Here is a 24,385-nt window from a genome sequence, read left to right as displayed (position 1 = left end):
TGTGACCAGATCTGGTCCAATCAGGCTAAAGTCGGCAATAATGAAACTGAGATATAGGCAAAAATGAGGATAAAAAAAAAATAAACAATAAAAAACATAAAGAAATAGATAAAAAAAAAATGAAAAAAGGTTCATAACTTTGCAACCAAGGATTCAAGAGACCTGGGGATTCAACATCAGTAAGGCCTAGAAAAAAACCCGACCAACCCTAAAAATAGGCCTGACCTAGACTTTTTTTTCTTATTTTTTGCAAAAATAATTTTTTAAAGTTCCAAAGCCCTTATCATACACAATTTACAGCTTAAAATGTGTGTATTAAAAAAAAAAATAATAGAAAAAAAAATTTGCCGACCTACCTACCCTAATATTTTTTTTTTATGCTACGCCAATCAAACAATTTTCTTTTTTTTGGCCTAAGTGTAGGTACTGAGCACGTTAGTAATGGTAGTAATTCAATTTTCAAAATTTCCGACTTTAGCCTGAGTGGATCAGATTGGGTGACATACCTTTGAAACTTACACATGGTACTAAAACAAGTTTGGTGTCATTTTCAAACCTACATGTATTTACCAATCTTTGATAAATATCAAAAACCAATGTTGACATATTCCTGGTTTTCATAAAGAATGTCTTATTGCAGATTAAACAAATCTAAGTTTAACTAACAGTTCTATTTGACTAGCTAGTCTCTTTGACTTGGTTGAATTTTTTGATGTTTTAGACTTGGACAAATTTAACCATTTATTTGATATAAATAAAACCAATATTGTGATCCTTTTGATAAATATTGAGTCACCTTATTGAAGTCAAATATGAAAGAATGCATATTAAATCTTTTTCAGTTTAATATCAAGTTTCAGTGGCTCTAACACCCAATAATTTTAAGCAGGAGAAGGGGGCAGAGTGCCCCACAACCATTGCTTTTTCAACTTTTCCCGGGCCAGCAAAGTCCATAAGAGCTCATAAGGCAAAAAAAAAATTGTTGTGTTGCCCTCAAGTGGGAAAATGGGAAAGTTTGGTCGGACGGTCGGATTTCTTTTTTCTTTTTTTTCTTTTTTTTTTTTAAACCTTCAGTTTTTTTAAATCAGGGGTTCAAATTCGCAATCAATTGCGGGAACCAGTTTAGGTTCTCGCAAATGGCTTTTTTGAGAACCTTTGGTTCTCATCAGAACCAGGCTTTCGATTCCCGTAATATTGAGAAAAAAACCCTGTGAAATCATAATACCCTATAAATAGGTGGGAATTTGTTTGCAACTTACTATAACATTATTAATAACAAAACCATGTTGGTTATCTTTTTTTTTGTTAAAAGCAGCTGTTTCAACTTTGAATCCTGAAAGTAATAATAATATTGTAGTTTACCGAACGTAAAATACACAGCAAGCTCAGCAACTTTCTTTAAGCTTATTAAACTTCGACTATCGCTGTAACTTACCTATCATGCATTAATGAGACCATAACATAACGTTTATGTATTAAATATAGTGCAGTTTAAAAGGTTTTACACCCGTATGAGTTAGTTTTGGAGAATCTGAGGCCGCGAATGACCCATCTCCTACTGCTAGCTACGCGATGAAGAGATGTCAAAACATGAAAATATACCATATACCGCAATACCCCTAATTTCACTTGATATCTATTTACATTTTATTCATAAATTTATTACAAATTTCCTTAAATGTCCGCTGGAAATTGCTTAAAATAGCTTTTGTATGTACTGTTATATGATTCGCAATTTTAAACCATATATTTTCAAATGAAATGCAAATTAAATTAAATTAAATTTATTCCACATATTATTTTGTACATCGGGTAAAGGGTGAGCACGTGTGTAATAAATGACGACGTCATTTGACGATTAATTATTCATGTCATGATTAATTATTCATATGACCCGACTCTTTGGTAAGAAAGAGTTGCCGTGATTGGTGGAAATACGTGAGATGAATGTGATTTAACCAATGACATAGACGCTTTTATTTACTAGCGAGGTCATATCTATTATTATGGGATGGTGGGTTGTAAACACAGGCCAGGGCGAAACTTTCACGCTCTGTACGAGATGGACAGCTAAAATGATGAAAACTTTGCCTTTTTTCCTCAACATTTCAGAATTATATTCATGGATTAATGAGATTATTAAATCACATTTCCGTTGCAGTAAAAAAGGGTAAAAATAACACAAAATGTGATCTTAGACTTCCAAGCTTGTGCGCGAACCAATTTTGGTTCGCCCAGTTTGCAACCCGGCGAGAACCTTCACGCGAACCGGTTCGCGGGTTCGCGTCGGATTTGAAGCCCTGTAAATCCCCTCAAATATTAAATAATGCTTCTTCAATTAGGGACATTTGTCAATTTTGACTTCTGGATACCTGTTAGACATCAATTAAAGACTATAGTTTTTCAATAAAATATTAATTTTAATTGAAAAACATTGATTTTTTTGACCAAATCTGTAAAAATCATCATTCAAAAAAAAATTGCGACACTGATTTTTCAGGATTTAGGGTCGGACGGTTGAGGGCAACACAACAAATTTTTTTTGCCTAATTGGGACACATTGCTTGCAACTTTTCAAAGAAATTTGGGGCCATCATGCACCACAGCAAAAGTGCAAATGTTCAGCCAAATGTAACACAAATTGCCACAAAAGGACACCATTATCAGTACAGCTCAGTACACCGTTATGAAATTGGGCTATTTTCCAAAAAAATATATAAGAAATAGGACAATTTTGAAAAAAGTAACCCATTATCCATGTACCATAATTGGCCTATTAAGAGGTCATTGATATATCAAATGGTGGGAAATGCAACTCATGTTAGCGGCACATCCTTGCCAACGGGATGAATAGTATAGCAAGAGAAGAATTCAGTAGTCATGCTATAACAATATGAAATATGAAGGCCTATACTTCAACTCTGAACTGCAACAAAACAATTTAGGCCTACTGATGAAAGAAAAAACCATAAATGTCAAATATTGTGTTGTAATTTATTTCTTCGCTGATGACATTTATCATAATTGTGTTAACAAACAAGGAAGTAAATGAACCCAAACAACTGAGATACATACAAAACTGATGAATTATTGCAGCTAAAAATGTGTGGTGAGTCTCATTGTTAGGCTTGACAGGCCTATTTTATCATAGTGGCAATATCGCTATAGGCATGATCACACGGGAGCCTACCTCCGTGTTAACGTAATACAGAGTAAGTGCAAAGTCATCACTTAACAAGGATACTTGACCACACAGTCCTTCCTCATGGTATTTAACTCTAAGCACTCTGTGTAAGCTGCACGGCTCAGTCTTTGCTTCGAGGTAAAAATAGGAATTTCCTGGAAGTTATAGGGCCGTTTTCTATTTACCTGACTGCAAGTACGCTGCGGAAGCCGATGTCTCTTAGTTTCATGGGAATTATGTCCTACACAAGTTTTTATCTGTAGTTTTCTTCTCCACTCAATATCTTCGTCTTTCCAGACACTTATCAGTGCTTCCATTTCTTCTTTTGACCAGTTTAGTGTAATTTTCCCCATTTTATGGTGCTTCTTTCATCATGCTCATTATCGTTGAGAACGGAGATAATTTATTGTGAAAGAAAATTTAAAATACTGCGAAAGTGCCAGTGTTGTATCCATAAGTTCAAGCTTACAATGGAATCTTGTTCACATGGGCGCTAACACGGAACGATCGCTTCGTGTTAGCACACTACCACAGAGATTTCTCTGCGGTAAATCTTCTGTGTTAACATGATACTTGTTCAGACTGGCGCTAACATGAAGCAACCTCAGATGTAGCTTTGTGTTAGCTTAGCACAAACTTACCTCTACGCCGTCTGAACACGGCTTATGACACATAAAAACTGGTGGGTTTTACACTGCTGATTTCATAGAACCGGCTCAGTTCCTCTTACCGTGATGCCCTCGAATACCATGTGGATGCCACATGGCTGCAAGCCACTGAGCACAAGCCCACCAGGGCAAGACTGAGGACCAGTGGCGTAGCGCGGGTCATCACATTGGGGGCACCGACCATGATTGGGGGCACCGGGTCTGATGGGGGGGGGGCATGCCGTTTTTGGCAATTTTTATGGGATTTTAACAATTTCAGATCAATTGGGGGGCACATCAAAAATGGTCCAAATTTTGGGAAGAAGGCCCATATTTTCAAAATCTGCACCCCCAGAAGAAGAAACAACCTACATATGGGCCTCTCTATTGGTAAATAAGACAGCAGATAGGCCTACTACCAAAGCAAAAGATTTTATTTGGTAGGGCAGACATGTAGGTATGTATGATTATACCCAAGCTTCAAGTGTTTATTTGAATGTTATCTAGCTGGCCGCCCAGGCCATTAACTTTCAGTACGGATGTGCGATTTCCGGACGGGGTGCACTTTGCACATAATTCACTTTGCACCCCCCCAAGACCCCTCTCAGAAAAACATTTTCTAGAGTTGCCAGCCTGCCACTGCTCATGAACCTGTCCAATCAGAGCTCTGCTGTCCAAGGGCCAGGTCAGTTTTCAGGAAACAGATTTGGTGCCCACATACATGTGTCAGTCATGTTAAGTTTACATTCAAGGTTTTGTATTCCGATTTAAGGGATTTCCCCTGAATTTTTTTTAACTTTTTATTATTATGTTTTATGCTGTTTGATTTCTATGTCACATTCTTTTCATAGTGTACTTTTTGTGTTGGTTGTGTTATGGTGAGTTACGGTATATCATGCTGGTACCATGACAACATTGGGTTAATTTTGCTTTCAATTTGGGTCTAAAATCCATGTCATGTCTTGAAAGATTTCATGATGACTTGATCCCACACTGGTTCTGAGCCCTTCAAAATGTACAGGGTGGGTACCTCCCGTTCAGTGGACAGGGGTGGGCAAATAGGGCACCTCTAACATGTCTGAGCAAACCTTCTCAGAGTGTTAGGGTTAAAGCCATATTATAACATTTTCATACAAAATAGATTGGTATTTCTTTGCCATAAAATGGTAGCTTTTACTGTCAGATAATCCCCTTTTATTTTTGAGCCAAATAACTAAGGCAAAGCAAAGGAAATTGGAATTTACTACCAGGGCCGATGTTGCCAATACGTATCACTCCTTCGGTCATGTTATAGTACAATCCTTAGTTGTGTAGATCTCCGTCCCGTGCACCATATGTATACTGTGTTATGAATGATCGCGTATGCGTTCGACTGATAATATTTCCATCGTAATAATAAAATGACGGTTCCTGCGGTTTTATTCAAAATCTCGGATTTTGACAAAACTACAACACCCAGGGTCTTGATCTTTGCAGGGTATGTTGGTTTAATAAAGTACAATATAATCCTGTAAAAAATAGAATTTTGAAAAATATTGAGGGCATCCTCCTCAGTAAAAGTTATAATATGGCTTTAATCAGACCCATGTGACCGGAAATGTGGCCAAAAAGTACCATGGAAAAACACCATTGGGCTACGTATATACCCTTTACGATGATTCTGAAGGTATATTCACAAGGAGAGGCAACATTGCATTGGCCTGTTGGTCGCCTGCCCACGCCATAACTGAAAACCAGCAACCCTACCATGGTCCTGCCACATTGTATGCCCTCTTTTTCTGCCCCTTGCAACATCCACGACGCTTGCACACTCACCCACCCTCCTCTTCAGCCTGCTCACTGAACCCTTCAGATTCATATAGGCTGGGTGCCTCCCCTTCAGCTGGTGGGGCTGGCAACAAATAGAGCACATTTATGCAAAATCCCTGTAGAGGGTGTTAGGTTTAAAGGGGCTTCCAGTGATTCTGTAGAGACTTGCGTGCTTTGTTTGTTTGTTTGTTTACCCAGGTTGGTCTGTGAGGGACACATGCTAATCCATGGGAAATCCATGGACCGTTCCAAGCTCATATGTGACGTGTCATGTCAAAAGGTGACACTTTGGGGCAGGATCGTAAATGGAGAAATAGCCAAAAATCTGCCCGGGGTGATTTTTTCACAATTTGGGTTTATTGCGAATTTGTGATGTTATTAATGTTAAAAATATTGTCTGATAGTTTCAGACCGGAATATAACTGGCATCTTGTATTTTTGAGACATTTTTCAAGGTAATTCCTACACTCAACATTGTCAATAATATTTTTAATGGCCGATATCTCAATTTCCAATTTGACAATACCATAACTTACGAACTCTATATCTTCGCTTAGGAATGTCCGATTTCATTGGGGAAAACGGCATTGTGGAGCACAATATCTCTATATTTAAGATATGTAAAAACCTTCAAATTGATAACCTGCCCAAAAGTGTCTCCTTTTGACATGACACGTCACATATATTAAAAAGCTTTTAATAACTATTCCAAGAATTATTGAAAAAATGAGCAGCCAATAACATTATTGTGGGTGTCTGAAATAAACCCATATAATATTAACCCCTGGTGAAAAGTGGGTCAATTTATTTTTGCATTGCTTGATTAGAATAATAAAGTAAGTCTCAGCTTCCTGTGGATAAAGCCCAAAGTGCTTTGCGGATGCGGGATATCTTTTTTATTGCATAGTGGCCCACTTTTTTGTGTGTGTCCATTTTGAAACTTTTTTCCTGACGATTAAACAAAAACAGCAACTCAAAAAGATGAAGCAAAAATGCAGTATTCCTTCATTCCAGAAAAATACAACACTACTTTTTTTGGATTAATCATATATTATCAAGTTCTGCTAAATGAAACATGGCTCAATACTAATCATTCATTTAGTACTACTGGAGATAAAAGAAAAAGTTCACTATTTTATCAATTTCTTGAAAAAGAGCCCAAAATGTTAATTTTTAGCATTTTTTCTGAGCATTGAGTAACAAAAATCAAAGTCTAAGTATTCAAAATCTTTGAGTATTATGTGGAAATTCACGTTTTTGTGTAATGAAACATGTCTTTTCCAAAAATTAGAATGCATGAATTGAAATTAGACTTCGTACAAGTCTTTAGACTTGATTGTTACAGCATGTGAAAAACACCCTAAAAATGCATGTTTTTGGCTCTTAATTCATAAAATTGGCCAAATAGTGAACTTTAACTTTAATTGCCAGTTAGAACTAAACGAATAATTGGGATTGAGCTATGTTTCATTTGGCAAAACAGGATAATATTTTTTAATACCAAAAAATTAGGGCTATATTTTTCTGCGGAATTGGGAGTAGACTACGCGTTCAACATGTTCAAGAGTCCACATAATGCGGCTAATATTGACCATCATATTACCACTATTACCCATATAATAATTGACAAATGATTATTATTATCCAGTTATAATTGGCATACAATGAGAAATGTCACAAATAGTGGACCAGTCCATCGGTTCAAAATATCTTGTCAAGCGGAAATTTGTGTGACTTTTTGGTGAATTAAACAAGTGGTATGGAACGGCCAAGTGTGTTCAAGTTGCTCTCATAGTTCAAGTCACAGTTCAATAGGCATTAGGATACTTAATTGAATTGTGCCTTCTGGGGTTTGAATATCATACCCGTTTGTGCACAGAATCACTTTTCCCACCAGATAACCAATGTATATTATTGTAATGTGACTATGGAGATGAGAATGGTGACTTATTGAATGCAACAGTAGCAAGTTCGTTGACATATTTGTTTTGCTTAGGTGACTTAACAATTAAAAGAATTAAGGGAAAAAATCATTGATAGTTGTCTTTTGTTATTTTGTCAAATATTTTAGATTTGACTGTCATATGACCTTTTCCCTTTAGCTGTGTATATAGACTGTATAAAATAATATTGTTATGGTCTATCTTAAAATTAAAACAATGATGTAAGATTTATGACAATATTTTATAAAGTTTTCCACAAAATTAACTATAATCAGAAATTTTAGTGGAAAAAATGAATGAAATTTTTGCAAATATTGACCTACACATTTTTACAAGCCTTTAACAAGTAAATTAAACACCCAGTTGATCGGCCCTGCCCACTTTCTTTTTTAGTGATATTCAATTTTGTTTTGTTATTTTCTTTATTTCAGGCATAACTTTTTTATAAAATGTTTTATAAGTTAACATTTGGCAATATAATTGCTTCTGTCCAATAAGCTTTTAAAATAGATTTGTCAATTCCTTAGAACCATCAAATAACATTATTATTTATATCAGGCTTTTAAACGATACAACAAAACTGTATATTGTATAGTTTTTGCAAAATACCCAGATGCAATACAATATTGTTTTTAATATTGTACGCGTAGCGCAATCTTGCGTAGCGCGTACGCCATCATGCGTCACCATGGTCACAGCACCTGACAGCACTATCAACACGCGTCATGCACAATACAACAATCATGACAATACAGCCATACCGGCTCACGGGAGATTTTATAAACAAGTAAAACCAAAACTTTATTTGTGGCAATTCTGGATGATGAATAACCTTAGGAAATATAACCCACATCTACAAATAAACCTGTATATAAATTAGTCCGAATTTGTCTTTTACGAAAGAAAGAGCAGAAACCAAGAAGGTAAAAGGTAAGCTTACATTACAATACACATTGGTTGAACCCGGTGGCTAGGTAAGCTTAAATTTTCATTTTACCACATACACACTAAAAACTACGGGGTTATATTTTCCGTGGTCATTTTGAATTGACCACGTTTGGGGTTGTTTTGACCCTTCAAGGGGGGTTGTACTGTTTTAATTTGACCACATTCACGAGGTCATTTTAGCCACGACGGACGTGGTCAAAAACTTAGTGGTCATTTTGCCGATACCGTCGGCGCATTGATATCAGTTTCAATCTTCCGCTTTGAAAATCTCAATTCATAAATGAGTTTAAACATGAGCTGCAATTAATGTTTGTTGATTAATAAATAAAACTAATTTTTGACCGAAGTTATACAATTTGTCAACTTTATAATGACTTGCATTTCGGAACTATTTGCACACACGGTGTGCATCGGCTCACGTGGTCACATCAGCGCCATATTTGTTCTGATTGTGCAGCTCAGCGGATTGTCGTGTGTGCTTGTCTGCATGATGGAATATGAAAAGTTAGTTGAAAAGTGAGACTGCAAGGATGCATAGACCCTTGTCTATGCACACAGATTCATTCCAATTTCATGCTGTCGTGGCTGGTGTCTTGGCTGCAGTTCTTATATAAGCTTATATCATGTAAGCTTATAATACGTGAACTGTCATAGGCGATGACTGACTGTGTGTGAGTGTGATACACAGATGCATTTTGCAGTTTGCTGTTTATGTAATGCTTTCTCTGTGCAGAAACACACTTATGTCCTGGTGGGACCAGCATGACCATAGGCCTACTAAAAAAATCCAAACAACCCCTAAATGTGGTTATTGAGTAACCCTATAAAACAACCCTTTCAAATGGGTCATTTCATTTGACCTCGAAATGAGGTCATTAAGTAACCCAATAAGGCAACCCTTTTGAAGGGGTCATTTCATTTGACCCCGAAATGTGGTAATATTTTGACCCCAATGGGGTTACTATTTGACCCAAATATGTAGTCATTGCAATGACCCCGACCCATGGGGTCAAAATGACCCCGTTAGTGGTATGGTGTTTAGTTGATAACTATGCTGGGGTCAAAAATGACCCCGTTTGGGTCATTTTTTGACCCCGTAGTTTTAAGTGTGTAGCAAAAGCCTGATATAAATAATAATAATAATATTGAATGGCTTAATATTTTTGTGTGATACAAGAATATAAAATATTGCACTCGTCTTCGACTCATGCAATATTTTTCTATCTCGTGCAATATATTCTTGTATCACACTCAAAGTCATTCAATATTATATAAATATTTTGACCCATAATTCTTCCTAGTCTCACCGAAAGACCCTGCTTTTTGGTAAGATTTTCCCCAGTCTCACAAAAGGACCCCCTTTTGGGGGCCTTGGTACCGAAAGACCCCCTTATTTGGTGTCTAGGCTCTCACTGAAAGACTCCTAGTTTCGAACTGCTGTCTGCACATTCCTGTCACTTCCAAAGTTGAGTGCCCCCCCCGGTGTCGCAAGCTACGTTACTCTGAAAAACTTTTTAAGCAAATGTCATTATGACAAAGTCAACATTTAATGTTATATAGGGGCAGACTCAGCATAAAAATTTAGAAAAACTAAAATATTTTTTTTGATTGCATATTAATTCAAGTACAAAATCATTGTGTAAATCATTAAATCTAACTGACAAACGAGCAATGCACTTTTAAAATGCTCTTAAAAAATCTAAACCCATAAAAGCATATTTCATGTGTGACTATTTACCCTTAATTTTCATACTCATAGAAAGCGAAACTCAAAAATACAAAAAACTGACTTTTAATACCCCAATCATTTGCCATTGAATTCAATGCATGTTATCAATTGGTCATTGATGTAATCTCATGAGTGTGCATGGGTGATTGTGTATAAAGGAATGGAATAAATTTCAACCCAAATAGTAATTTTGTTTTGATGGATTTATAAAGGGCAATGACCTCATTGTCTGAAATTTATTCTATGGTGGTCTACGAGGGTCATTCAATAAGTTCTACCTTCGCTCTTATAACTTTGGTTCTGTAAATGCATTCTAAGAAATAAAGGTTCTAAATAGAACCTTTTTTGTCTACTCAGGAGATGCATCCCTCTTGAACCTCCCAAAAATGGTTCTGTATCACATTTTTGAGGCCATTTTTGACGGTTTCGGAACCATTTTTGGTTCTTTAGAGAACCTCTAAGGATTCTCCTGAGAGGACAAATTTAGAACCTTTTTAGAACCTTTATTTCGTAGAGTGTGGTAGCTTCTTCAAACTTGGCATAAGTATACATTGGAATGTCATCTACAAATGATGGCGAATAATTTTTTGTAATTCCGAATAGTTTAAAATATTTTTCCTTACATCAGCTTCAATTTAAGCCATCTGAAGTGACAAATGGTATTTCATTGTCTTCTTTGAAGGTACATATTTTCTCTATTTGCTTGGTACTGAATCCTAAATTCATTTTTTTTACTTTGCCTACAACAAATGGAAAAGGATATTAAAAGAATATTTTTCGCTTGAGCTAGATAAGAACCCAGATTTTATAATCATGGAAAATGTGAAAGGGCTACTAATTACAGATGCCGAGTTATAAGGATGGAGGCAGGCAGAACTTTTTGAATGACCCTCATAGATTCCCTTTAAGCCAGAATTAGAGAAGACATCTTACCCTTCCCAGAATCCTTTGCAACATGACACATCACCTCATTTCATCAAATAACACTCCTATTACTTTGTACATGTTCCATTTGTTTTCATGTTGAGAATAGACTGGCTAAACATAGGTCGATAGTCAAGAAATAAACATAGTTCACAAGATCTGGATGTGGTCTAGATCTGTGTTGCACTGGATAAAAAATCAGTACAGAAAATTGAAATGGAAGAAATGCATTGTGGGAAGTGTAAGAATGGTCTCATTACCAGTGGCAATAAACACAGAAGGCAGCCTTGGCTATTATATCATGTTTTGCATCTGAATGCTCATTGGTATACCTCATACAATATGTATTGTTTCGTTGCACCAAATCACATAGAGCACTTAATCCCATATAAGTTTTGACACTTAATAAACCTTAATAAACCGCTATTCATTAGCCTTATTGTGTTGGTAATATGTGACCTTAAATTTGGTAAGAACTTCAAATATGTTAGCTTAAAGGGGTATATTTTAGTTAGAAAACACAAGTTGATTTGAAATGTTTTGTCTTTGTTTTCTCCTGTAGCCTTTCATTAAGTCTTTAAAATTACAGCTTGAGGTTCTTGGTGTAAAAGATGTATTTAAGAATTGTTGAAAGAAACAGATTTGAAAGATTATTCTGCTTTGGTTTGTTAATATTGGGGTTAATATCCGATAATATAATTAAGTAGATGAGATTTACTCTACAGATAGGGTCAAAAAATTAAGTTTGTCTAACAAGACCTCTTTCAATGTTTTGATCCACATTTTAGTTCCTTCAACAATTGTAGTAGGTTTCCAGCAAAAACACAACATTTTACAGGTTTAAAGATTTTAATAACATTCATAAGATATTTTTGAAAACATGATGCAAATTAACTGTTTACAAAATATTTTGCAAAAATGTTTGCCCAAAATATTTTACAATGATGTTTTTAAAATTTATGTAAACATGATCTTTATAATATTATAATCTGACATATAAATTTTTTCAATTAACGTTTTAAGAAAATTTTTCGTGTTTGCTGGATTGCTCATTTGCGGAAACAGTAAAATACAGTGAGTTTGAAAGCTTCTCTTGACCACATAGTTATTTTCCTCAATATCATAACATTCTTATTCTGGACCATAATTAATTATATTTTTTGTGATTATTTTTTATTTGTCTATTTTACAGTCTCCCGTAACAAGTGTTGTTCAGTCAGCAGCGTTTGCTCTGTCAAATTTGGCAAGAGGACCTGGTGCCAATACAAAGTAAGTACTCAGCTCTTTTTCCTTCTTTTGTATTATTTTTTCCTCCTTCCTTCACTTATTTTCCTCTTTGTTTTTCTTTGTCCTTCACTTCCTCCTAAAGATAAGAGCAGCAAGGTAATTCTTGAGTAATAATCGTTCTATTGCCACCTTTCACCACCATTGTTTATGTGTTTATTCTATTCTGTTGTCATTGTTTCCTTCATAATCATCATCATTGTCATCATCGATATCATCATCATCATCATCATCATCATCATCATCATCATCATCATCATCATCATCATCATCATCATCATCATCATCATCATCATCATCATCACCACCATCATTATCACCATTTCTATCACCATCATCATCTTTATTCCCATTGTCATCATCATCAACATCATTGTTGTAATCAACATTGTTGTCATCATTATTATCATCATCGTCATCATCATCTTCATTAATGAAAAAGTCCAAAGTTGCATTTGGAAAAGGCAGGTTTTTTTTTACAATATCAAAAACCCAAGGCATTTGCTGCTGACTGGTTGTTTTATTTTCTTTTGTGTAAAATATTGTTATGCTGTGATTACAGGTTGTTAATTGATGCTGGTATCGCTCCCAAATTATTACATCTACTAAGCAGTTGCCATGACAACTTGGACTTACTCTCTGAGGTCTCCTGGGTGCTCACCTACCTGACAGCAAGGTAAACAACGTTATTGGGTAGGAAAAACTTCCTGCACTTGTGGAACTTTGAACATATTTAAAATAAAACCACCTATAGGTTACATAGGAGGTTTTGCTTTAAACATGTTCAGGGGCCAATGACACATAGGAGGGTTTTCCTGCCTAACGACAACAATTAACAAGACAACAAAGAAAAGAGAAAGTAAAAAGAATAAAGATAAAGCATTACTAATTTCACCTCTTTGTTACATCCTTTTGACACACCCAGGGTTGCCAAAATATTTCAGCCCAAATCCCAGGTTAAACTACCAAAAGTGACGGAGCCAATGTTGAAAAGTCACCCAATTCTTTTCTTAACCATTGGTTTCAATGGTACAGGAAATTATCACAAGTCACAGTGAAATCTTCAGAAGTCACCCAATTGGGCTAATAAGTGGACACACCTGTCATCTCATAACATGAGCCCCTTGCAACACCTACAGAACAGTGTAGGATGTATTATACTGTGGGTTGTCAAATTGAAGCCACACCCTTAAATTACAAAGTTACACTGGTTTCTTGTGACACTTACTTCATGATCAATCACCTGCATAATTGCTCAAATGTTCTCATATTATGTTTGTGTGCACCCACTCAGATCTTCAAATGACCCTCCTGTCTTATATCCTGTCTAATGCTGGTTTCATCACAGATATGTGGTTTCATACTTTCTGCCGCTTGCCGCTGAGTGACACTTAATCTTGCCGATTGCACTTGTCTGCAACCGGAGCGGCACACCGCTGAGCGGCAGTGGCATGACTCTGAAAGCCAACTTGCCGCTCAACACTGCTCCAAAATCGTATTTTGTTCTCATTCGTCAGAGCGGCACAGCTCCGAGTTGACTTGCATTCAACTCCCAGCGATGCTGCCGCTTGGCCAAAGCAGTGGGGTGATTGATATATCACCTTGCGGCTGGTCACTGCTAGAGTTTCTGGTGCAACTGCGCAGTGAAGCAAAATGCGGCAAAGCTGCAGGAAAGTATGAAACCAGCATTATATTCAGTAATTCAGCTCTATTGCTGGAGATTACAAGTTTCCTGCTGCAGTTGCCAAAGCATGGAATGGTCTAGCACAATAGGGGTGATTCATTAACTAGAGCAGTTCTTGTGAGGGGTTTGAACCAAATGGCTTTTGCAGTTTGCATTTATTAGGGTACTATTTGGAGGCGCTTATTAGGGGTGCTTATTGGGGGCAGTTTATTAGGGGGACACTTATTAGGGTAGCACTTATTAGGGTGTGCTTATTAATATTAGGTATGCTTATCAGGGACCAGGAGGTACACAGGGATGTGATGCTCTAATGGGTCACTTTTTTGCAAGAAATCAATAAACATGTGTCCCAATTCAAGAAACAAATCCTTGACATGAGTCCTGATTTGAAAAAAATTGGTCAAAAACTGTGAAATCACCTGTTTTTTATGTAAAAAATCAAACATGGGTCCAGATTTGAGAAATAAAATTGCCAAAAACTGTCAAATTTTTAGGTTAAAAAAATCCCTAAATATAGGTAGGGGTTGCAGAGTTCCAGCGGCACACCCCTGTCAAAATGTAATTCGGATCAGGGAGTGCTTTTAACATATTTAAGAAAATTAAAAATTGGAGAATGCCCATTTAAATGCAAGTATCTCATCAGTACAAACTTTAACAGAAGTAGTGAAAATTGACGCCAAATATCTATGCAATTTAAGGTTGAGAGAGAGGTCCAAATTATTACTATTCATTCTGATTGTCAACTGACTGTATAGTGGTATGATCATGATGGTGAACCCATTCAGGGCCATCGCTAGAGATGGGGGGTGTGACACCCCCCAATACAAAATTTTGTCTGCAAAAATTAGCTGTTGTTGTCAAAACCATGTGATTGTCGGCAAATGTAGTCAAAGCTAGGTGTGATTGTCATATAAAAGGTTAATGTGTTACAAAATTGTGCTGTTGTTACATAATAGACCTATTGTTAATGTTATAGTAGTTACTATTTAAAAAAATTGGTCAAAAATTGGTGAAGTGGCAACTATCATACTTCAAGCTAATTTTGGTATTTTATGAAAGTAGTCTTATTAATTTTTATCTGGTTTTTTCTTAATCTGTACAGTGGTGAACATGAGGCGCTGCTGGAGTCACTAGGGATCATCCCAAATTTAGTTTCAAATCTTGTCAATGTGGCAACCAACCATCCCAACAATGGTCCAGTAAGTACCCATTCTAAGCCCAGTTCATACTTTATAATCAACAAACATTTTGTTAGAAGAAAAAAAATGGCCAGAAATAGAATGGAAATTGAATAAGGCACAACATCTGATTTGGTCCTGATAGGTACTGATAGCTCTTTCTATTGTACCCTGTACATTTGCACAGTGCTTGCATTTTTTATTTAAATGAAACAATAACACTATATAATTATAAATGTTAATTATGCCCGCTAGTATAATTTGTGGATGCAACAGGCAGTGGCGTACCATGGCCGCTCCTACCCCGGGGGGCTGAAGAAAATTCAATTTTGCCGCCTTCCTCAACAGCCCGAAAAGGTTGACCTAATTTTTTTTTTGTCATTTGAAAAAGTGAAGAGCAAAAAAAAAAAAAAAGGATTATAGGCGTTAGCGCCCTAAAAGCAACACATTTTAATGTAGAGTACAAATTTCACAATTTTTTATACTATTTCCAATTTTGTCCGCCCTTTTTAATTTACTTATTCTTTTTGCCACCTTCTTCTTCCCGCCCCTCGCTTTGCCTCCCTTATTCTTCCGCCGCCCTTCGCTTTGGCAGCCCCTGCTTTTTACCCTGGGGCTCACACCCCCAAACCCCCAAAAAAAAAATGTGCATGACAGGTATGTTTGAGCTTGGAAAAGAATAACCTAATTCACCATATATTTCCTCCTATTTCCGCTAGACAATCACACCTCTTGTGAGGTGTTTAGGTAATATCTGCAGTGGACCAGAGGAATATGTTACCATGGCAATCCAAGATGGCCACCTCCTACCAGTCATCAGTCATTTGTTGAAATCAGAACATAGACATGTACAGAAGGAAACATTGTGGGCACTCAATAACATGACAGGTAATTGCACCAATGAATTCAAATGGAGGAGTTGGGATCCGCCATGTTTGCATGTCACACATTATTTTGCCATGTTTTGGTAAAATTTGCTTTTATTTGCGTTTGTTTTCACCTTCAAACGTGGACTTTGAGTCCACACTTATGAAGTGAAAAACCACACATAGCGAACCGTGGACGTCCACAGTCTTCCATTTAAAATTCATACTACCCCTGTGGAAGATTTTAGAAATATCTCCCACAGAGGGAGTATGTTTTTCAACTGTAACTGGTCAGCGTTAATCATTTTGAAACCCATACTCCCTCTGTAGTATGGCTCTACCCGCCTCAACTAGAGTGAGTATTTCAAATGGAAGTTACCTAATTGTTATATTGATGAATTTATGACTGTTCTCACAACAAAAATGTTCACTTACGTGAGCTTTCGGCTTGCGGTCGCAAGCTAATTGTTTATTATATTTAAAACTCATACTCCCTCTGTGGAAGATTTTAGCTTAATCTTCCATAGGGGGAGTCAGGCCCGTACGCAGGATTTATTTGGGGGGTGCGGATTTTGAAAAAATATACTTTTTTCCAGGGGGTGGGGGGTAATTTTGTGAAAAGTGGACTTTCTTCCCAAAATTTTGACCTTTTTTTGACCAAAAAAGCGTAAAAAACTTTTTGTATACTTTGACCAATTTGGGGGGGATGCGACCGCAACCCCCCTGCGTACGGGCCTGGGGGAGTGTGGATTTGAAATGGAATAGCCCATTCTGCATTTATTGCCTTACCTGTTATTACCATTTATATTCTGTGTAACCTCTGAAAATTCTGAATTATTTGGTACAAAGAAGAAAAATGTTCAAATATTTGATTTCTGAAAATGTCAAAATGGTTCACTGTCTGTGACACACATTGGGCTATTCCAGTTGAAATCCATACACCCCCTATGGAAGATATGACCTTATTCTCCCACACAGGGGGTGTAGATTTCAAATGGAGTCATACATTAGGTAACCTGTTTGAAATTCACACTCCCTATGTGGGAGATTAAGGTCATGTCTTCCATAGAGGGTGTATGGATTTCAATTGGAATAGCCCAATGAGATAGAATCAAGGAGTACCAACTCCACCACATTTGTGTGTTGCTCATGGAGGCAACTTAATGTACCTGCTGATTATTTTGCTTTTTATACCTCATCTAAAGATTCCTGCCATCTGATTGGTTACAAGCGCAGGCATAATTTTGACAATGCCTGCAAAAGTAACTATTTCCCAGGCATTAGTTCTGTGTGTGCTTTGTTCTCAGCATAAAATGATATTACGCAGGCATCAATGTATTCGCACGCTATAACTATGCAGAAATCGCAAATTGTAATCCGTGCCGTTTGCATTGAAACAGATGACAAGAATCTTAAGATTTGGTATATAAAACAAATATTGACTGCTTTTTTGGGGGGCATGGTTAAAATTATAGACCCGCGGTGATCTCAAAACCATGACTATGCCCCTCGGCATCACCTTGGGCCTGTAATTTTAACCATGCCTCTCATAGCAGTCAATATTTGTATAATGCGCCGTGCAAACTTTGATTTAACTATTTTAAACTGTTGTGATTTGGTAGTTCACAGCATCTTGCGAATGGTAGCGAGCTTTGGCAAAAATTGCATTGATCATTTCATAGCGAGCGTGTAGAAGAATTCAAATATCACAGATATACTTTTGCGTAAGTCCTGTGGTTCCTGAGTTATGTTGTAAAGAGGGCTGGAACAACAACACTTATAAAACACACATAACTCATTTAAAACAACAACAAATCAAGCAAGTTTTCAAAGCATATGATTTGTAGAATGAACTTTTGCAAAACATCAAAGTGTTATTTTTCAATAATATTTTATCTAGATAATGAAAATCAAGTTTTTGGCTGTTTTGACCAACAATACCGCGTGTACTCATAAAATGTGCGGTTGTTAGTGTTCTGCGTGTAACGTGATAATATTTTTTTATCAAAAAAAAATAGTGCTGTAATTATTCTGGAATCAGGAGTAGATCATGAATGTGTGTATTACCCAATCTTATTGGCTGATTGAGTCCTTGTAGCCCACGGTTTATTTCAACATCTCAGATTTGTCATCAATACAGCACCCTAGGCCTTTGATTTTTGCATGGTATTAACATAAATAGGCCCCATTAATTTATAAGTTTGCAGCTCCCACACACATTAGAAAATAACTTTGTGTTAGGATTGCCTGGATTGTCAAAAAGCAATTTTATATTTACTTTTTACCAAATATATGAAAGAAGGCCGTAATTTACAGTCAACAGATATAGTTTCCAAAATTTCTTCACTGTTTTTTTAGTAGCAAAGGTTGCCAGGCTATTTGTATGCCCCAACAGCATAAAATAAAGAACACAAGACTCAAATAATTTTGTATTTATAATTCATTATGTGCAATATTACTCAGTCATAAATCAATTATATCTAAAACTAAATATAACATCCAATTTGCATTGGATTTTGAACATCAGAGGAGCTTTTCAAATTAATGGTGCCTAATAGTGCAAATAATAGACGACCAAATGTTTACAGAACTTCAAATCTGAATCTTGACATTTGTTTTCCAGAGTCAGAAGGAGTCTGTGAGCAAGTAGTCAAGCTTGGTGTACTAGCAAATATTGTTCATCATCTACACTCTACCTATGATATCAAAAGAGAAGTAAGTCTTAATATGTTTTTTACTTTAGTGCATACTCTTAGAAAAAAGATTCCAAGTAGCACCTAAATGGTTCTTAAGCTGTCCTGTATGTAGAACCTTCAATAGTTCTACAAAGAACTATAAATGATTTTGCAAAGACTAGGAAGAACAATTATGGACATGAAAAAGGTTATGTAAAGGCAAGAAATAACCATTTTGGGGTTCTTGAAACTTGAAACCAACAGCAGTGGCGCCAGGCCAGGGTGGAGGATGGGAAAAATACCCACGGTCAGAACTCTTGCCCCCCCCCCCCCAACCCCACCTCCTGTAAAAATTATAAAAATATAATTTTTCATTTATTTTAGTCGTAAAAATATGATCTCAATTATTTTGTCATTTTCAGGCTGTGGTTTGCTTATGTAACTTGGCGTATAGAGGTCCAGCATACTGTCAAGATATCCTCCATCTTGGAGCCTTCCCAGAAGTCATAGCAATGCTCAAGTCACATGACCCTGATACCATCTGTCTTGCTCTTGGGTTTGCCGAAATGATACTCAGACAAACCAAAAATGTAAGTCATAGGTTACTTGTTTTAAATGTGGCATACATCTACATCTACTAGGATACTCAGTAAAGTTGCCAAGGCAATATCTGACTGAGAAAACAATACTGACGCCGGTCATCAGACACGGATCAAAAATTGACAAATAATAAAATTACACTTAAAGCTACTTAAACTTACAAAAAGAACTGCACTACTTAATTAACACTTTTGTTTTTAAGACCAGATGTAAATGATTCCAGTTTGTTACAATCGAGTAATGATGAGGGTAATGAATTCCAGTCCAGTATGGTGCGCGGGAAGAAGCTGAACTTATATACGTTTGTTTTGGGAGCCATGACACGGAATTTAAGAGGATGATATTGGCGAGTATGTGATGCCCTTGGTGTTTGTATATAATCCGGTATGGGGACGGCAATGTTTTGAGTTTGAATTTTGAACATGGTGATTAAACGTGATGTTTCCTTCGTTGTTGGAGTGATGTCCAGTTTAACTGCTCTAACAAGTTGGTAACTGTGCCTCTGTTCTATTGTAGTTATTATTTACAAATCGCGCTGCCCTTCTTTGCACCATCTCTATTTTATTAATATCCGCTGCAGTGTGAGGATCCCAAACTACACTCGCGTACTCGAGAATTGGTCTTACCAGTGCAAAGTACATCTGCTGTTTAATTGATGGTGGGCATCTAAATAAGTTGCGACGAATAAACCAGAGGGCTTTGTTAGCTTTCAGAGTTATGTTGTTAATATGTTCAGACCATTTGAGGTTATGGGTTAATTCAATACCAAGGTATGGATGATGTCGGACGCTGTCCAGAAAGTCATTTTCCATTTTGTAGTCATGAATGATTGGGTTCCTTTTTGTGGTGACGCGGAGAATGTTGCATTTAGCCGTGTTGAAAGACATTTGCCAAGCGGCAGCCCAGTCAGTGAGAGACTTAAGATCTTTTTGCAGATGTTCTGTGTCGATGTTTGATTTTATGACTCGATAGAGTACACAGTCATCTCTGCGAAAAGTCTGATGTTTGTTTGGGTGCTAACATTATCGGAGATATCATTGATATAAACGAGGAACATAAGGGGTCCTAAGACTGTCCCTTGAGGAACGCCTCGATTTTACATGGACAGGTTTGGATATTTCCCCATCAACAACAACACGCTGTGTCCTTGATGTTAACCACTGCGTTATCCAGTCCAAGATCTTACCACGGACACCATAGAAATGCAGTTTTTGTATTAATCGTTGATGGGGCACCTTGTCGAAGGCTTTCTGGAAGTCTAGAATAAGAACGTCAGTCTGTAAGCCATGGTCGAGATTTCTGGCGAGGTCTTCTACTGTAATTAGGAGTTGTGAATCACATGAGTGATTGGATCGAAATCCGTGCTGAAAAGAAGATAATATTTCATATTTTTCAAGGTGGTTCATTATATGTTTGTATATTACATGCTCTAATAACTTACACGATACAGATGTCAGTGACACTGGCCTATAATTAGCTGGATCACTCTTTCTACCCTTTTTGAATATAGCAGTGATGTTGGCCGTGAGCCAATCAGTGGGAAGTTGACCTGAATTTAAGGATTGTGCAAATAATTTGGTTACGACCGGTGCCAGTTCTTCACTTAGGTCTCTTAAAATTTGAGATGGTATTCCATCTGGACCATTGGCTTTTTTAATATTGATATTTTTCAGCAACTTTTCTACACCATCTACATCAATACTAAGTTCGTCAATTGTTGGGTACTGAATTCTGGGCATTGATGGAATATTTGAAACATCTTCAATCGTAAAAACACTACAGTACTGATCGCTTAATGCTCCAGCTTTACCCTTAGCATTTGATATTTCTTTGTTATTCACCATAAGTGAACTTACACCAGAACCATTTGTTTTCATTGATTTGATGTAACTCCAGAACTTCTTTGTGACGCAAACATTGCCATCATTGACGGGCGTTGTTTGGCCGTCAGATTTACCAGATTGGTCTGGTCTTGATAGGAGACTCATTAAGTAGTCATTTTTGGCGCTCTGCATTTTTCTTTGCACAAGTTTGCGAAGATATTTGAATTTGGTTTGGTTTTCATAGGTGTTGTATTTCTTAGTTATATTATAAACACGGTGTTTCTTTCGAATTAACTTCTTTATACCCGAGTCATCCATGGAACGTCCCATTTGTCTTTGATCGTTTTTGCTGGGACGTTGTCGGTTATCATTTCTGTGACATTTGTTTTAAAGGTTTCCCAATTCACGCCGATGTGATTTACGTCTACACTCTGACTAAGATATTGATCTTTGAAAGCCACTCGCCCAATTTCATTTGGGTAACATTCATCTTTCTAAACAAGAAGACCTTACGGGAGGTTTTTTGTTCGGTCTAGGATTAACATTAACCTCTGCCGTAACAACAGAATGGTCACTCATTCCTGAGGACACCTGCACGCTTTTCTATAAGGTCTGGGTATGTTGTAAGGAGAAGATCAAGAATGTTGTCCAAACGTGTTGGTTCGTGAACATTTTGTTGTAACCCATGCTCTTCTGCTATATCGAGAAATAACCGGTTTACTCTATGGCCATACTGGGGATTTGGTTTCACAGTATAGTTATCCCAATCTATATCAGGAAGATTTATATCTCCACCAAGAATCACATTGGGGAGTGCTCCATTATTTGGAAGTAACCTGAGGGATTGATTGAGAGCCATTAAAGCATCAGTAGATTCATTTGTTGGTCTATAGAAAGATGCTATAAACAACGGTTTTGATCCAACAATGCTAATTTTACACCAGACAATTTCGCAATCAGTATCAAGGAAATATTCAGTGCTTGCAACATGTTTGTCAGATATTGCAACGAACACACCCCCACCATTGATGTTTCTATCTTTACGGGATACATTGTATCCAGGGGGGAAAATCTCACCATTGGTAAAGGAATTGTCTATATGAGATTCTTGGCCACATATAACATCGGGCTTATGTGTTTCAATAAGCTCTTGAAAATCGTGCCGCTTTCTTTCACTTTTCAGACTGCGACAGTTAACAAGCATGATCTTGATTGATTGAGGTTTCTTACCAGTCTTTGGTTTGCCATGTTTACCATCTAATTTGACAGGTTTGGGACTTGATGATGTAAATTCACTGGGTATGAAGACATCATCATCTGAATCTAAGATTGAAAAACTGTTTGATACATTCAAGTCTGAGAGTGAGAAAAATGAACTAGAAACGTTTGGTAACATACACTGAGGACATTCCCAGTATACAAATTTGGCATTTGTAACTTTGTCACTTTGGCATACCAGCAACCTTTATTTATTTATAACATTCGGCCGAAGCCAGGCTAAACCCAATAGTGCTCAGAGGCTACTAAATTCAAGGGATGCCTCCATATATGACGGGACAGGGATTTGGGAAGAGATCCGATTTTAGAAGCAGGAGGAAAACCGGAGCACCCGGAGAAAAACCTGCGAGGATGAGCATGGATCGACAACCAAACTCACATGTGGCACCGCAGGGAATTGAACCCGGGCCACAGTGGTGAGAAGCGAGTGAGAAGACCACTGCACTAACCCGCCCAACCTGTCAAACACTGTTTCATTATGACATAGATGTATAGTTGGTCATAAAAGTTCTACGTTTGCTCATTAATAAAAACAGCGTAAAAGGGTAGGATTTTGAGAATACAGCGGCGTCAACGTTTAGGGGTCGTTTTTTGACTACAGAGGTGTTTAGGGGTCTCTTTTTGATCCTCATACATCACCATTTAGGGTTAATTTTTGTGGTTCAGTGCTAAAGAAATATAGGTGCAAGGTGCCGCCTAAACGCAACAGCCAATGAATAGGGTGGGAGTGTATATTATCCGCATATTTATGAATATTAATGAGCTTATTACAATTCATTGTTTTGCTTCTCCAGGGTAGTCGTATCTTTGAGGAGAATGACGGTGTTGCTAGGTTAGAAGCACTGGAATACCATGGCAACCAGACAGTACAACAACAAGCTAATGAGTTACTGGAAACATACTTCTATCAAGACACGGAGCAACAGGTATTTGGCTGTTCCATTTGAAATATACACTATACCATTGGGGAAGATTTAACTTCACATAGGGAGTGTGGGTTTTAAATAGAATACATTGTAGACAATTGGGTAACTTTCATTTGAAATACTCGCTCCAGTTGGGGATAATTTAGATAAAGCTTATGTAGGGGAGTATGGATTTCAAAATAAAGAACCCTAGTCAATTCCATTCCATTTGAAACATATACTCCCTCTGTAGGAGACTTTTCTTAAATCTTGCACAGAGAAAAAATAGGCAGCAAAAAAAAATACATACATAAGAAACTAGTAAAAGCTGATAACTTTGGAACCAGATATATGCTAGGGATGTAAAGGATTCAACAATAGCATACAAGGTGATGATAATACTAACTCAATTTTAACAATGACCTCCTTTGGCCTGGTTGGATTGGTCAGATTCTTTCACTCTTAGAAACACTTAGCCAATCATAAAAGCTGTTAGAATATACTGACGGTTGGGTTTTAAAGCCATCCCTTTGTGCATAAAAGTCAGCGAATTTACTCTTTTGTTATCTTTTCTTGACAGGATTCCGGTGAACAAGATGATCCCACAGATTATCCAACATGGAGATTAAACACATCAGAAGAAAAAAGATGAAAAGAATTCTAGGATGTCATCCTGTGCATATACCCCATGGGCACTACTGCATCTCATACAGCTCTTCTGATTGGTTAATTACAATATAATAGTCATCTGAGTAACCAATCTAAATATAGCTTTTAAATCGCTTAGTAGTTTTAAACATAAAGCCCTACTGGCTATTCTTTTTTTTTTTTTTTTTTTTCCGTCCTACTGGCTATTCTTACCATATCTCTGATTGGCTCAATATATGATACAAGTCTTTTTTGTAACC

At 36.9% G+C, this 24,385-nt stretch overlaps 1 protein-coding gene across 1 annotated transcript in view; it reads left to right on the top strand.

Annotated features, from left to right (window-relative positions):
* LOC140146557 (uncharacterized) overlaps positions 1-24,181 on the top strand; it is a 418,513-nt gene extending 394,332 nt beyond the window's left edge. The window contains exons 6-13 of the mRNA XM_072168431.1: positions 12,377-12,453; positions 13,031-13,144; positions 15,255-15,351; positions 16,050-16,218; positions 18,820-18,911; positions 19,294-19,461; positions 23,367-23,498; positions 24,058-24,181. Of these exons, the coding sequence (XP_072024532.1) occupies positions 12,377-12,453; positions 13,031-13,144; positions 15,255-15,351; positions 16,050-16,218; positions 18,820-18,911; positions 19,294-19,461; positions 23,367-23,498; positions 24,058-24,129 (921 nt within the window). The 3' untranslated portion in view covers positions 24,130-24,181. The remainder of the gene's footprint in view (positions 1-12,376; positions 12,454-13,030; positions 13,145-15,254; positions 15,352-16,049; positions 16,219-18,819; positions 18,912-19,293; positions 19,462-23,366; positions 23,499-24,057) is intronic.
* The last annotated feature ends 204 nt before the right edge of the window (positions 24,182-24,385 follow it).

Source organism: Amphiura filiformis, chromosome 2, assembly GCF_039555335.1.
Source record: "Amphiura filiformis chromosome 2, Afil_fr2py, whole genome shotgun sequence".
Classification (NCBI taxonomy): Eukaryota; Metazoa; Echinodermata; class Ophiuroidea; order Amphilepidida; family Amphiuridae; genus Amphiura; species Amphiura filiformis.
Note: the sequence above shows the minus strand (reverse complement) of the source record. Positions and strands in the feature narration are given on the sequence as shown.